Source organism: Geospiza fortis, unplaced genomic scaffold (genome assembly GCF_000277835.1).
Source record: "Geospiza fortis unplaced genomic scaffold, GeoFor_1.0 scaffold466, whole genome shotgun sequence".
NCBI lineage: Eukaryota > Metazoa > Chordata > Aves > Passeriformes > Thraupidae > Geospiza > Geospiza fortis.
Genome location: NW_005054699.1, coordinates 163203 through 176823, shown reverse-complemented (window position 1 = coordinate 176823; position 13621 = coordinate 163203). Strand labels below are relative to the sequence as shown.

The following is a 13621-nucleotide window of genomic DNA, read 5'->3' as shown; positions in this document are numbered from 1 at the left end:
CGGGGGTGGTCGGGGGGAGCGGGGGTGGCCTGGGAGAGCCAGGGTGGCTTGGGAGAACCGGGGTGGTCTGGGGGAGCGGGGGTGGTCTGGGGGAGCGGGGTGGCCTCAGGGAGCTGGGGTGGCCTGGGGGAGCCGGGGTGGTCGCGGGAGCTCGGAGGGCCCATGAGAGTTCGGGGGGCCCGTGTGGAGTTCAGGGCACCGTGAGGGCTCCGGGCGGCCCCGGGGAGCTGAGCGGGTTTGGGAGTTCAGGCGCCCGTGGGAACTCTGTCGCTCAGGGCCCGCTGGGACCCAGGGGAACTCCGGGGGACTGTAAAGTAAAATAGATCTGAGTCTCAAAGTACATTCTCTCTATGCCTGCCAAATCCTTCTACATTTACTGTAACCCCATCACTTCAGATCATGTTGCATCAAGTCGTATCTTCTTCATAAAATGTATTTTTAAACTTAAGCGAATGGCAATTTCTAAGATATGTCTCCTCAGACAGTCTCTAAACCCTACCGAGTTCTCTGCTTTACTATTCTGGCAGCTCTTTGCTATCATTTACATGAGTTGATACGAGTATTTAAGTATTTCCCTCATTGTGTTCACAGAGTCAAGGAGTCACTGAGGTGGAAAAGCCCTCTGAGCCTGTGGAGTCCAGCTGCTCCCTAGCAGTGCCAAGGCCACCACTGACCCCTGTCCCCCCCTAGTGCACATCCACATGGGTGTTAAATCCCCCAGGGCTGAGGACCCCCCTCTGCCCTGAGGCAGTCTGTGCCAGGGCTGCACAGCCCTTTGCAGAAGAGTTTTTTCCAATATCCAACCTAAATCTTCCCTGGCACAACTCAAGGCTGTTTTGCAGTTGCCAGCAGGGCAGTGCTGTACCACTTACCTGAGGTACTTGTACAACTGTTTGTACTGCCTGATGCATGGGAAAGGTCCTGGTGCCATGCTCCAGGACCACACATGTTGCTGGGAAGCCTCCTTGATGTCCTTAATGAGTGTTTAATCACTGGGATCATACATTGCTGCTCTTTTGCTTTGTACAAGTATTTAAACAGTAAATGGGCATTTCTGAGCAGGTTGTAATCCCTTTGTGTAAAGGTAAAGCAGCTCCTAGGCTGTGGAGAGTCCAGATTCAAATCTATGGCCTAACATGAAAAAACTGGATCTGTACCCCAAGTGAGACTGAGTAATCATCATTTGCAAGCATCACAGAATAGGGAAAACTCAAGTAGAAGTTCCTGTTCCCTTAACAGACAACACAGGTTTTAATTGAAAAAAAGGTTTAGTGTTGGACCTGACAGTGCTGTGTTAGTGGTTGGACCCAGTGGTTTTGGTAGGCTTTTCCAACCTCAGCAATTCTGGGATGCTGTTACTACAGACTTTGGTAAAAAGTCTCTCTCCATCCTTCTTACCACTCCCCTTTCAGTTCTGAAAGAGCACAGTAAATTGTCCCTGGAGCCTTCTCTTGTCCAGACTGAGCACCCCAGGTGTCCCAGCCTGGCTGCAGAGCAGAGCCCTGGACCCTCAGAGCATCTCCATGGCTCTTCTCTGCAGCTGCTCAAACTGCTCCGTGCCCTTCTTGTACTGAGCAGCTCCAGGCTGGATGCAGTGCTCCAGCTGGAAATCTCACCAAAGTCAAATGGGGGGAAGAATGATCTCTCTCAACCTGCCAGCCACACCATGTCTGGAATGAGCCAGTTGCCATTGGCATCTTGCCACCTGGACACACCTGGGCTCATGTTCAGCCACTGTCACCAGCACCACCAAGTCCTTTCCGGCTTCCCAGCCACTCTGGGAAGTGGAAAATACACACTCCTTCTGCTCAGCTCCCAAGCTTGGCACGTTTCATGGGGTTGTTGTGACCCAAGAGCAAGATCCTGGCCCTGTTGACCTGTGCACCACTGGCCTGGGCCTATCTATCCCATCCCATCCCATTATTGCATCCCATTATCCCATCCCATCCCAATATCCCTTCCCATCCCAATATCCCATCCCATCCCATCCCATTATCCCATCCCATGCCCAGCTTCTTGGGGCAGCTGGTGCCAGGGCCTGCCCACCCTCACAGGGAAGGATTTATTCCCAAATCCCATCTAAACCCTGCCCTCTGGCAGTGGGAAGCCCTTCCAAGTTGTGTTGTCCCTCCAGGCCCTTGTCCAAAGTCCCTCCTGAGCTCTCTTGGAGCCCTTTCAGTTGCTGGAAGGAGCTCTAAAGTCTCCCTGCAGCCTTCTCTTCTCCAGGCTGCACAACCCCAACCCTCTCAGTGTGTCTCCTGAGTCTGTCTCCTTGGCCTGATCTCTCTGTCCTCCACGTGGCTCCCATCAGCCCTGCCCCAGTGCATCCCTGAACCCATTCTGGTTCCACGGCAGCCCGGGCTGCATGTCACGATCCATCCTTACGAACGGGGTTCGTGATGGTTTGTGGATTGATCTCAGGGTGCAGAAAGAACCAACACGGTGCAGGGGATTTGCAGTAATAATCAAAACAAATGCACCTTTATTGAATGACCACAGCAAAATGCGATAGAGGGATTAAGGGAGAGGAAAAGATAGAGAAGGAGAGAGAAAAGAGAGAGAGAAAGAGGGGGATATAGCTACCAAACGTAGAGACGAAGTCCTTTGGTCCAGTCGAGGATCCACCTGTTACGTCGGGGAGATCTCAGAGGCACAGTTCATCTGGGCCCCAATTATACTCTTTTTCCATGGGGGAAGGGGAATGGATTTTGCAACTGAATCAAAGGTAGTTTATAGTATCTGGGGGAAATAATGATATTTGGATAGGGGTACACACAGTCCCTGTTCTCAGCAGTGGGCGTGAGCCATTGTTTTTGTGGTCTAATGCTCACACCTCCAACATCCATCTTGCTTTGGGCAGCTTGCCTCCCCCACACACCTCGCCCGGGCTGGGGGTTTCAGTCCTAGTTCTTGGAAAGTATGAGAGGGGGCCTTCTCACATAGGGGTTTCATGTCTCAGTCCTTGATGGAGAGGCTTCTTACATCTCAGTCTGTGTGTCACAGTGATTGTAAAACAGGTGAGGGTCTTCTGTGGGAGACCCCCTGAAACTCAGAAGTCCAGCCAGGCCAAGAGGTGGGACAGCTTCCAAGGCTATTGTTGCAAAAAGGGTATGGTGCCCCTTTCTTCTTCTCATTGGGCTCAGTGTAGCATACAGCAAACACACCTGTGAAAACAAAGCTTAGCAATGCTCTCAGATCTCAGGGCTTTGTGGCATGTGACTTTTTCCTACAGAGAAGACGGGGGTCTTCTCTTCAGTGGTCCTCAAATGATGATCGTGAGGCAGATGAGGGAAAATTCGGACAGACTCTCACAAGGTGCCAGCACTCTGCTCACCTGTCCTGCTTCTCCGCAGGCCTACGGCATCGTCTGGAGAGCCACCGACCGCCAGACAGGAGAAACAGTTGCTGTTAAAAAGATTTTTGATGCTTTCAGGAACAGAACAGATGCTCAGGTGAGAAATTACTGTCCTGATGTGTTCTGAGACATGGTGGGATTCCATAGGTGTTTTCAGGACTTTTGTCTCTGAAAGATGATAATTCTGCACATAACAATACAGTCGGCAGCTGCATTGGGATAAAAACAAGCAATAAATATCAAGCTTTGTGTATCATGGCATGTATAAAAGAGGAGTGGATTTAACCCTGTCATTGAACTGCATCTCTGTTCTGCTGTTCTCTTGAGGAGATGATAAACTGTTTTTTCTTTATTTCTAGAGAACATTTCGAGAGATTATGTTCCTGCAGGTAATGTCCGTGTTCCCCTTCCTCTCTGATTTTTTTATTATCTCTGATGTCTAAGTATTTTCTTCCCACTGTTTTCCAAAATGCAGCAGTCATTGATCAGTGTTGATAAGTCTTTAATTTCTTTTCTGCACCATCTTGGCAAAGAGCCTTTCAGGGTGAACCCACCTGAATAAAACACTCTCCAGTTGGGCTTGTTTTTACTCTCTCCCCATTTTTAGCAATGTATCTGTTGCACAGCACATCAGCACCTTCTGTCACTTATTGCTGCTTTGTGGATAGAAACTATTTTCTCTTACATTTTAACTGCCATGATTGGAGGATGGCTGGGGTGGGAGAGGGATTCACACTCCAAAATTGTTTTCCTCCATCATGCTATAAGGAATTTAATCACTTAAAATAATCTAACCAAAAGAGAAAGGGAAGATCTGCAGGGAATAACTTAAGACTACTCTTGTTTTGATATAATTGATCTTATCAGTGGCATTCCAGTTATCTGTCCACTCCTCCTTAGATTTACCATGTAGAAACATCAATATTTTGGAATAATGTTGTTATAAATTGTGATTTTCTAAGGACACAAGTGAGGCAGGGCTCATAGAAGAGCTATTTCCTAAGACTGCCAAGTTTAAGTAGGAAAGAGGTTTTTTTTTTACTTTTTAGTCATTCTTGAAGCCTGAAATAGAAGCTGAAAACTTTAAAGCTAAAAATATCAACAGTTCCTTAGAAATAAACTACCTTAGAAGTTTGATCATCCCTGAAGGTGCAGCACTCCTGGAATGGATGGATGGAGTAGGAGCAGGGGAAAAAAGGATATTTCTTCTGAAGGAACGGAGGAGTCACTTGGCAGAGGAGGGCAGGGAGAGGGAAGTTAATGTACTGCTCAGCCCATACTTCCATAACTTCTGGTGCTCAATAAACTTTAAGAATTTTAGTTTCCCCTCTTATTTTAAACCTCTTTCTTGAGGTTCCAGACTGAGGGCTCAGAAAGGAAAAGACGTGAAAAATACTCCATTATTCATAATTGCATGTTTGTCTTAATTTGTTTGTCTGTGCATAATAATTGTTTTGTTCAATCTTGATGTTGATCACGAGGTCATTTGATGGACTAGGTTATTGTTTTATGTTGTGTATCTCAATTATTCTAATTGAGAAGCTGCTGTAGAGCCTGTGGTGTGAATGATTCTCTGATGCTCTGGTCATTGCTTGCAGTTTTTGTCTTTGCTGTTCTGTTGTAGTTTACGGGTGTATTTTAGGCCAACTTTAGAATGTCATTTTGGTAGGTGTGTTAGTAGCATGATTATTCTTTAGGCAAAGATTAATAGAACTGGCCCTGACAAGATTTTGTTTCAAGGTAACGTGGTTTTTTAGTACAGATTGAAGTTTTGTCATGACTTTCTGTTATCAGTTCCAGGGCAAGGCAGTGTGAGACAGTGGAATTTTCCTTCTTAAATAGCACTCAAGTAACACTGTCCAGATTTAACCGCATCTCTAGAACAACATCCCCTTTTGGGTAAAAACCTTCTTTAGATCATTTGGATGGGTATCGTGGCTATGCTCAGAATGAAAACAAAGTGTGTGATGGGCTGGCTGTGTCTCACTGCCTTGTGAGTGTGTTTTCACAGGTTGCTGCAGGTGAATGTGTTGTTTTGGGAGCTTTCCTGGATGTTACACATTATAAAATGTCACAGTATTATGAAGTGTTTACAGTGTCCCTGGCTGCACAGAAGTGGGAAATAAAAGCTGTTAAAACTGGGGATGAACTTAATGATCCCATGATGTCAGTCATGGGAAATGTCAATGTCAGTCTGCAGAAATGTGAGGGTGGCCTCCACCTGCAGTGTGGTACTTGTGGTACCTGTGTTCAGGTATCTCTGTCTGATCTCCATGCAGTCAGTTCCTCAGTGCAGCCTGTGAGTGTCTGAGCCAGCCCTCAGATTGACATGTTCTGATTGTTTGGGGTTTTAACTATCAATGTTGATGACAGCTATGATCGATTTTCATGCCACAATAATTCTAATTCACAATGATGAAAACATATGATTTTGACAGCTGGGTCTCTTCCCTGTGCAGGAATTTGGAGAACATCCAAATATCATCAAGCTGCTCGATGTTATCCCAGCAGAGAATGACAAGGACATCTACCTCATCTTCGAGTCCATGGGTGAGACTCAGCACTGCAGCAGCCAGACAAACCCAGCCTCTCTTAGGAGTTATCTTTGTTATCACTTTGATAGTGAATGCTCATGGTACTATTGATATTTACTGATGTCAATATATTACTGGTGTATTACAGAGACTGATTTACATGCTGTGATTAAGAAGGGGAATTTGCTGAAAGACATCCACAAGTGTTACATTCTCTACCAACTCCTGAAGGCAACTAAATTCATCCACTCAGGGAATGTTATTCACAGGGATCAGAAGGTACATTTCATTCATGGTCTGTATTCTTCACTCCAGTTTTCTGTTGAACACTAAATCAAATCACAGATTGATTTGGGATGGACCTTCAAAGCCCATCTGTTCCCACCCCCTGCCATTGACAGGGCCACCCCAGGTTGCTCCAAGCCCTGTTCAGCTTCAGACAGGGATGGGGCAGCCACAGCTTCCCTGGACAGCCTTTGCCAGGGCCTCACTGCTCTCACAGGGCAGAATTCCTTCCCAATATCCCATGTAACCCTGCCCTCTGCCAGTTTCCAATATTCCATCTAACCCTGCCCTCTGCCAGTTCCCAGTATCCCATGTAACCCTGCCCTCTGCCAGTTTCCAATATTCCATCTAACCCTGCCCTCTGCCAGTTCCCAGTATTCCATGTAACCCTGCCCTGTGCCAGTTCCCAATATTCCATCTAACCCTGCCCTCTGCCAGTGGGGAGCCATTCCCCTCTGTGCCACCAGACTGTTTTCAAAGTCCCTCTCAAGCACTTTGGGCACCCCTTTAGGCGCTTGAAGGGGCTATGAGATCTCCCCTGGAGCCTTTTCTCCCCACAGTCCCAGCTGTCCCAGCCTGTGTCCGTAGGAAAAGTATGAAGAAATGTACAAGTATGAGACTAGTAAAAGAACCTTGATAATTGCTATTCAGAGAGTACCAGGCTGATGGGTTGTGCTGTGTCCCCTGCAGCCCTCCAACGTGCTGCTAGATGCCCAGTGCAGGGTGAAGCTCTGTGACTTCGGGCTGGCACGCTCGCTGTGCCAGCGGGGGGAGCCCCGGCCCGGCCCCGCGCTCACCGAGTACGTGGCCACGCGCTGGTACCGAGCGCCCGAGATCCTGCTGGCCTCCCGCCGGTGAGTCACCCAGGGCAGCCTGACACTGCTCCACTCGCACGTTTCTCTGTCTAAAAGTCTTCAGTGTTTCCATTGTCAGTGTCATCAGATGCAGTGTCACGTCAGCAGTCTGTTTTCTCAGCGTACAATTCAACTTCTGCAATACAAAAACCTCTTAACATGTACATGTCCTTCCTGTTGTGAAGAACACCAATCACTTGTTTTTAAAATTTTAAAAGTTTAATAGTAATAAAATGGTTATAAAAATAGTAATACAATTAGAGTAATAATAATTTGGACAAATTGAATTACGACAATATGAGACAATAAAGACAAAGAGTTACCGACGTCCGGGTACCTTTTCTGGGCATCACAAGCCCGAAAAAGGACCCCCGTTAACAGAGGATTAACCCTTAAAAGCAACACCTGTTGCACATTCATACACTTCATACATGATGCATAAATTCCATTCAAATACAGGATTCTGTCTGGTCATCCTCAACTTCTTCCTTCTAATCCTGACAGCGCCTTTGAGGCGGGAGGAAGTTCGTTTCTTCTGATAAGGGAGCGATAAATTCTTTTTCTCTGAAAGATTTAGGTGTCCTGTGGCTGCTATCTGATGCGAGTGCCTCATTGCTTTCTTAAAAAAATCCCACTAGCATAGTTCTTATTTTAATTACAAAAGTTACCTTTTAATTACAAGACTACATTTATTATTAAAATGTTAATACAGCACTACTAATCAATACATCGAAATACATATGGTAAATATCTGCATAGAGCCATAGAATATGCACTTTTCACACTGTGTTCTTAGAGTGTCAATGGACGTACACAAGCAGCTCTTGTCACCCTTTCTCCCACCAGACTTAAGTCTTCTCCCTTAAACCCACAACTTTCCAACATCTGCTTGAGAACGTGGATCCTCTTTTCCAAATTGAAGCAGTGTTTTTTGATAGACCTTCACGAAATATTCCCTAATCAAATTTTAAACCAGCTGCCTGTTTGTCGGGCTTAGTCCTTTCTTCAAAAATTAAATATGAAAAAACAGAAAAGTCAATAAATATATGCAGGGTATTATGCCAAATTTTGAATGTGGGTGTTTTGCAAACTGTCCTATACCCACTGTTTGGCATTTACTTTGCTTAAAAATGTGATTATTAATTGTAATTACTTTGAACATGCATTATGACCAAAGAACAATGTATATCTTCATTCTTGGTCGTATGAAAAGGATATAATACCTTGTTCTGGCATTGCCTTTAATATATTACCTTGTTCTAGCGTTTCCCTTTTATGGTTTCTTAGACTAGACTTTGAGTAGGATAAATCTCCTTTCTGTTTCATGCTTGCCAGTCTCATAAGTCCCAAATGTTATTCAATTTATAGTTCAAACCTGTGAGCATTTGTATTTGAGAAGTCACCAAGCACACTTTCTAGCGAATAAATCAATGCAGGTGATGTGAATACCAGGTACAGGAAAATATTTGCTTGATTTAATCCTACCTCTGTTCTGTTCCTATTTGTAGTTACACTAAGGGTGTGGACATGTGGAGCATTGGCTGTATTCTTGGAGAGATGCTGCTTGGAAAGCCTCTTTTTCCTGGAACATCAACAATGAACCAAATAGAGCAGATCCTGAGGGTCATCCCTGCTCCGTCCCCAGAAGGTAGGACCCTGCTGTGGGGAAAGGGATCTAGAGAAGGGGTTCAGTGGCAGAAAGCAGCCTGGCTGGGTCAGGGAAGGAGGAATCTCATTCATTCTGGCACCTTTCCAAAGGAATTAAAATCCTCATCTTGAATGTCAGTGTTAGAGAAAAATCAGAAATTCAGATGTCGTGGTGCTCTGCATCTGTTGCTGTGAGAATGCAAGTTTATGAAGTGTATGATTAATAAATAGGAATTCAAAAATCAGCTTAGAAAATTCATAAGTATTCCATCCCCCTTCCATAGGTCTCCGACCGAGTTCTGTGTGGATAATTTCCTATGTTAATATCAAATATTGGCTTTCCTTCATAAACTGTGCAGCTCTGCTAATCCTCATCTTGGCAGTAACAGTATTTTTAATTCTTGCAGATATTTTGGCTCTGCAGTCAGAGTACAAGGCCTCGGTTATTAAGCACATGAGTTCCAGGTAAGCCTGAGGTGTTTGCGTGTCTCAGATCATCTAATGTAGGACCCTGGAGTCACGGAACCACAGAACAGTTTGGGTGGGAAGGGACCTCAAAGCTCACCTCATTCACCCTGACACGGACAGGGACACCTTTCACTAGACCAGGCTGCTCCAAGCCCCATCCAACCTGGGTTCCAGGGATGGGGCAGCCACAGCTTCTCCAGGAAGCCATTCCAGTCCCTCAGTACCCTCACAAGCAATAGTTCCTTCCCAGTACCCCATCTAACCCTGCCCTCTGGCAGTGGGAAGCCCTTCCCACTTGTGCTGTCACTCCAGCCCTTGTTGAAAGTCCCTCTCCAGCTGCCTTTGAGCCTGTTACAGCCCTGAAGGGGCTCTAAGTTGTCTCCTTAAATAAAAATTATTTAAAATATGAGTAAGATTTGGTGCTTAAAACTGATTTTTTTCAAGATACTTTCTTCTTCATTATGTTCACAATTGTATTTAGGATTTCAAAATCCAAAACCAGATTTTTAAATTTTATCTTGTCTGTAAATCACAGAGAAGTATGTTTCTATAATCTCAGGTCTAGATTTGCGGGATCATGGGGCTGGGAAGTGATGAGCTTTAAGGTTCCTTCCTGGCCAAACCATTCTAAGATTCAGTGATTATGGCACACTTGGTGAGTGAATTGTGCCTGGTGTCACCTTGGTGTGATCCTGGAGCTGCCATTCCTGCCTTCACTGGAAATTAGACACTGAGAGCTTGCATCATTTTCTTCTGACTTGTAGGCAGCGAGTAGCATTTGAGGAGATTTTCCCATCTTCCACTCCACTGCCTGCCTTGGATCTGCTGAGGAAACTTCTGGTCTTTAACCCTGACAAACGGCTCACAGCAGAGGAGGCTCTGCAGCATCCTTACGTGAGCAGGTGAGAGTGACACCAGTGTGCAGCTTGCCCTGATGTCTTCTGAGACATTACAAACCTGCTCTTGGCACAAATTTTCTTTAAGTGCATCACAGAAAAAATGGCAAAGCTAATTCTTTATTTTCTCCAACCCTATTTACATGAGATTGTTTAACAATCCTGTTTAAATTTTAATAATCTGTTTCCAGTCAGTGAATTACATGACGTGTTCTCATTCTCTCAGATTCCACTGTCCTTCCAGGGAGCCCTCTTTGGATTTTGATGTGATCCTTCCTTTGGGTGATGATGTCCAGCTGTCTGTGGCAGAATATAGAAATAAATTATATGAGGTACTTTCATGCTATTTTCCCAAATCCTAATCCTCCAGGTTACCTGCCATTCTTGCACACACTTAACAAATTCTGTCATTGTCTTGTCTCTGTGTTCCCCTGAGATTTCTGTACCGGCTGGCACAGTTACACCTGGGTGTTTGATCAGTTCCATACTGTCCTACTCTTTGAGACACCTTTACATGTAAAATTCCCACAGGGAAAATAAAAATCTCTGAAGCATGATGTCTGAGAAAGATTCATAGAATGGTTTAGGCTGAAAGGTACTTTAAAAATCATCTAGTGTTATTTACTTACCCTGTAAAATAAATTGTTACTTACCCTGTAAAATAAATTGCAGATATTTATAAGTATTCTTCTTTGTTTTGATGTTTTATTTTTCTGTATTGCTGTGTTAAGTCTAACTAGCTTTTCTGTTCTGCAGATGATCCTTGAAAAGAAGTCAAAGAGCCTTCCAAAGGAGCAAGGGCAGAGAGAAAACATTCAGCTGAGCCAGTCTGAGTGCAGCACAGCTCTGCCAGGTGCCAGCTCAGAGGCTGCTCCCACCAGGAAAGGCCAGCAAGAGCCAGCACCCCCTCTGCTAAATCCTCCACATGTGCACCCTGGAGCCACAGCTGGGGCCCAGCCAGCAGGGGCCAGCCAGAGCAAGGATTTGGGGAAGAGATCACAGATGAGTGTGATGACGTACAACCCCATCACACACACCACTGTGCAGAGTGGGTACCACCCTCCTACACCGGGGTGTGACCCACCTTGGGCTGTTGGTCTGGGGAAGAGAGAGTGATGTAAAATAAATGAAGGAATTTGCATGGTAAAATGAGGGGCTGGAAGTGTGGGAGGGAAATGACATGAGAACAAAACACTGGTGAATGAGTGTTGAGTATGGGACTGTCCCTGCCTCAGTCAATGTGTTCTGTGTTCTTCTGATTTTCCTACTTTCTCTCATGTTTTTCTTCTGCAGGAAATGCAAATCCTGGTGCTGGGATCGGGAACTGTTCTGCATCACCTCAACAGTCCAGAATCTCCAACAATGAGAAACTAGGGAGACAAATCACATGGCCAAACACTCGGCTCTCTCCTACAAGTGTGCAGAACCTTTACAATGTGAGTAGCTTAACTTCTAGCCCTTACCTGTCGTAGCCTGGGTCACAGCAACTCCCTGTAGTGCTCCAGAAAGCTGGAAAGGGTCACCTGCTGCTGCTGATGACAGCAGCTGAACATGAGTCCAGGTGTGCCAAGGTGGGCATGAAGCCAGTGGCACTTGGCTTGTGGCAGCCACGGTGTGGCCAGACACCCAGGGCAGTGACCATCCCCTGTGCTGGGCACTGCTGAGGGGCCTCCAGTCCCAGGGGCAGCTTTGGGCTCTTCACAACAAGAAGGGAGGGGCCCCACTGAGGGGCTGGAGTGTGCTCAGAGAAGGGAACAGAGCTGGGGGAACAGAGCTGCTGGAGCTGCAGCAGGAGTTGTGGAGAGAAGGAGGCACAGGGAGGACCTTCTCACTCTCTGCAGCTCCCTGACAGGAGGGTGCAGCCAGGTGGGGTCAGGGTCTGCTCAGGAAACAGTGACAGGATGAGAGGAAATGGCCTCAAGTGGTTCCAGGAGAGGTTTAGTTGGAAAAAAACCCACCTGCAAAGGGCTGTGCAGCCCTGGCACCGACTGCCTTAGGGCAGTGGTGGAGTCCCCATCCTTGGGGGGGTTTAACAGATTTAATGGCACTGGGGGACAGGGGTCAGCGGTGGCCTTGGCAGTGCTGGGGGAGCAGCTGGACTCAGTGGGCCCAGAGGGCTTTTAGTGATTCTCTGATTTCATGATTCTGTGGATCTAATGAGTTGCTGTTGCTGAGCTGTGAGGGTGTCAGTCCTGTCCTCTCTGCTCCTCCCTCTTCCCTCATTTTGGCCATGCTTCCTTGGAAAAGTCCTTCCCCTCACTGGGTTCTTTTCTTGCTCCTGCTTTTTTCCTTCCTGAGCTGGCTGCCTGCTGGCACCTGCAGAGGTGATGGAGGAAGCTTGTGACAAAGGAAGAGTATGGAAGGAGGCAGCACAGATTTCACTGAATCACAGACTGCCTGGGTTGGAAGGGACCTGAAAGGGGGGTTCCACCCCTCTGCCATGGTCAGGAACAGCTTCCACTAGTCCAGGTTGTCAGAAACCTTCAAGCATTTCCAGTAGCACACTTGTAGCCCACCTTTCAGTCCCTCTGATTTGGAATCCCTTCCAAAATGTTTTCAGAGAAAGAGGAGCCATTAATTCCTCAGGATGAGATTGTGGAGTTTGCTGCACATGCAGGTGTAGACATGACCAATGCATTTGGAAGGATCTTTAGGGAATTCTGACCAATTTTCTGTGACAAGAAGAGCAGAAGAGGGAGAAGATCAGCCTACACATGCCCTGAGTTTGTGTTTGTTTCCTGAGAGGATAGTACTGACCAAAGCCAAACCTGTATCCTATTTGCACTCCAAAAAGCTGATTCCAGCTTATTAATCTTTCTTGGCTTTTCTTTCTCACACAGAATCCTAGAAATTCTCAGTGTCCCAGCAAAGATGTTCGTCCCCTTCTGAAGCCCAGTAAAAAGATATTCCAGATCACTGCAAATGTGGGAGCTGCAGGTGATCCAAGGGCATCCATGGGCAGCTACTCCCAGGCCTATGGAACCATCAGTAAATCTGCACTGCAGAGTCTTCCAATAGCAAAGGCCTCCAAAAACCCTGAGCAGTGACTGTGGAGATGTTCCAGACAGGTGAAGGACAGCTCATCCCTCAGCCCCTGACAGGGCAAGAGCAGCAGGGGAGAGCACACCAGGAGGAAATGCTTTATTCACTGCTTAGGACAATGTCCTCCTCTCCTCTGGACAAGCTCATGGGAAAGGGATTCACACTCCTTGTTTGAATTACTGCAAAAACCACAGAAAACTGCATTATTCTGATACTTGAGTGGTTTTTAGACATATTCAGGGTCCAGGGGAACCTCCTGAAGTTCAGCAAGGCCTAGTGCAAGGCCAAGAAAATCCTCTGAAGGCTTGAGTCCGTCTGTTCTGGAGATAGGCTGGGAGAACTGGAAGTGTCCAGCCTGGAGGAAAGAAGGCTCCAGGAACACCTCAGAGCCCCTTCCAGTGCCTAAAGGGGCTCCAGGAGAGCTGGAGAGAGACTTTGGACATGGGCCTGGAGTGATAGGACAAGGGGAATGGCTCCCCACTGCCAGAGGGCAGGGATGGATGGGGGGTTGGGAAGAAATCCTTCCCTGGCAGGGTGGGC

The 13621-nt window shown here is 46.6% G+C and overlaps 1 protein-coding gene across 1 annotated transcript; it reads left to right on the top strand.

Annotated features, from left to right (window-relative positions):
• The first annotated feature begins 3358 nt into the window (after positions 1–3358).
• On the top strand, positions 3359–13542 carry MAPK15 (mitogen-activated protein kinase 15). Its single transcript, XM_014311239.2, has 12 exons — positions 3359–3452; positions 3715–3744; positions 5815–5905; positions 6038–6168; positions 6865–7028; positions 8537–8676; positions 9083–9140; positions 9908–10045; positions 10266–10371; positions 10796–11087; positions 11333–11475; positions 12880–13542. Exons 2-12 carry the CDS (start codon positions 3733–3735, stop codon positions 13084–13086), a joined length of 1482 nt encoding a protein of 493 aa, XP_014166714.2. The 5' UTR covers positions 3359–3452; positions 3715–3732; the 3' UTR covers positions 13087–13542.
• Positions 13543–13621: the final 79 nt, after the last annotated feature.

Bases quoted from the DNA above. Each gene is read 5' to 3' on its own strand.
- MAPK15 (XM_014311239.2), top strand. The intron at 7,029-8,536 runs GTGAGTCACCCA...TCCTATTTGTAG, and splicing joins ATCCTGCTGGCCTCCCGCCG to TTACACTAAGGGTGTGGACA. The intron at 8,677-9,082 runs GTAGGACCCTGC...TAATTCTTGCAG, and splicing joins CCCTGCTCCGTCCCCAGAAG to ATATTTTGGCTCTGCAGTCA.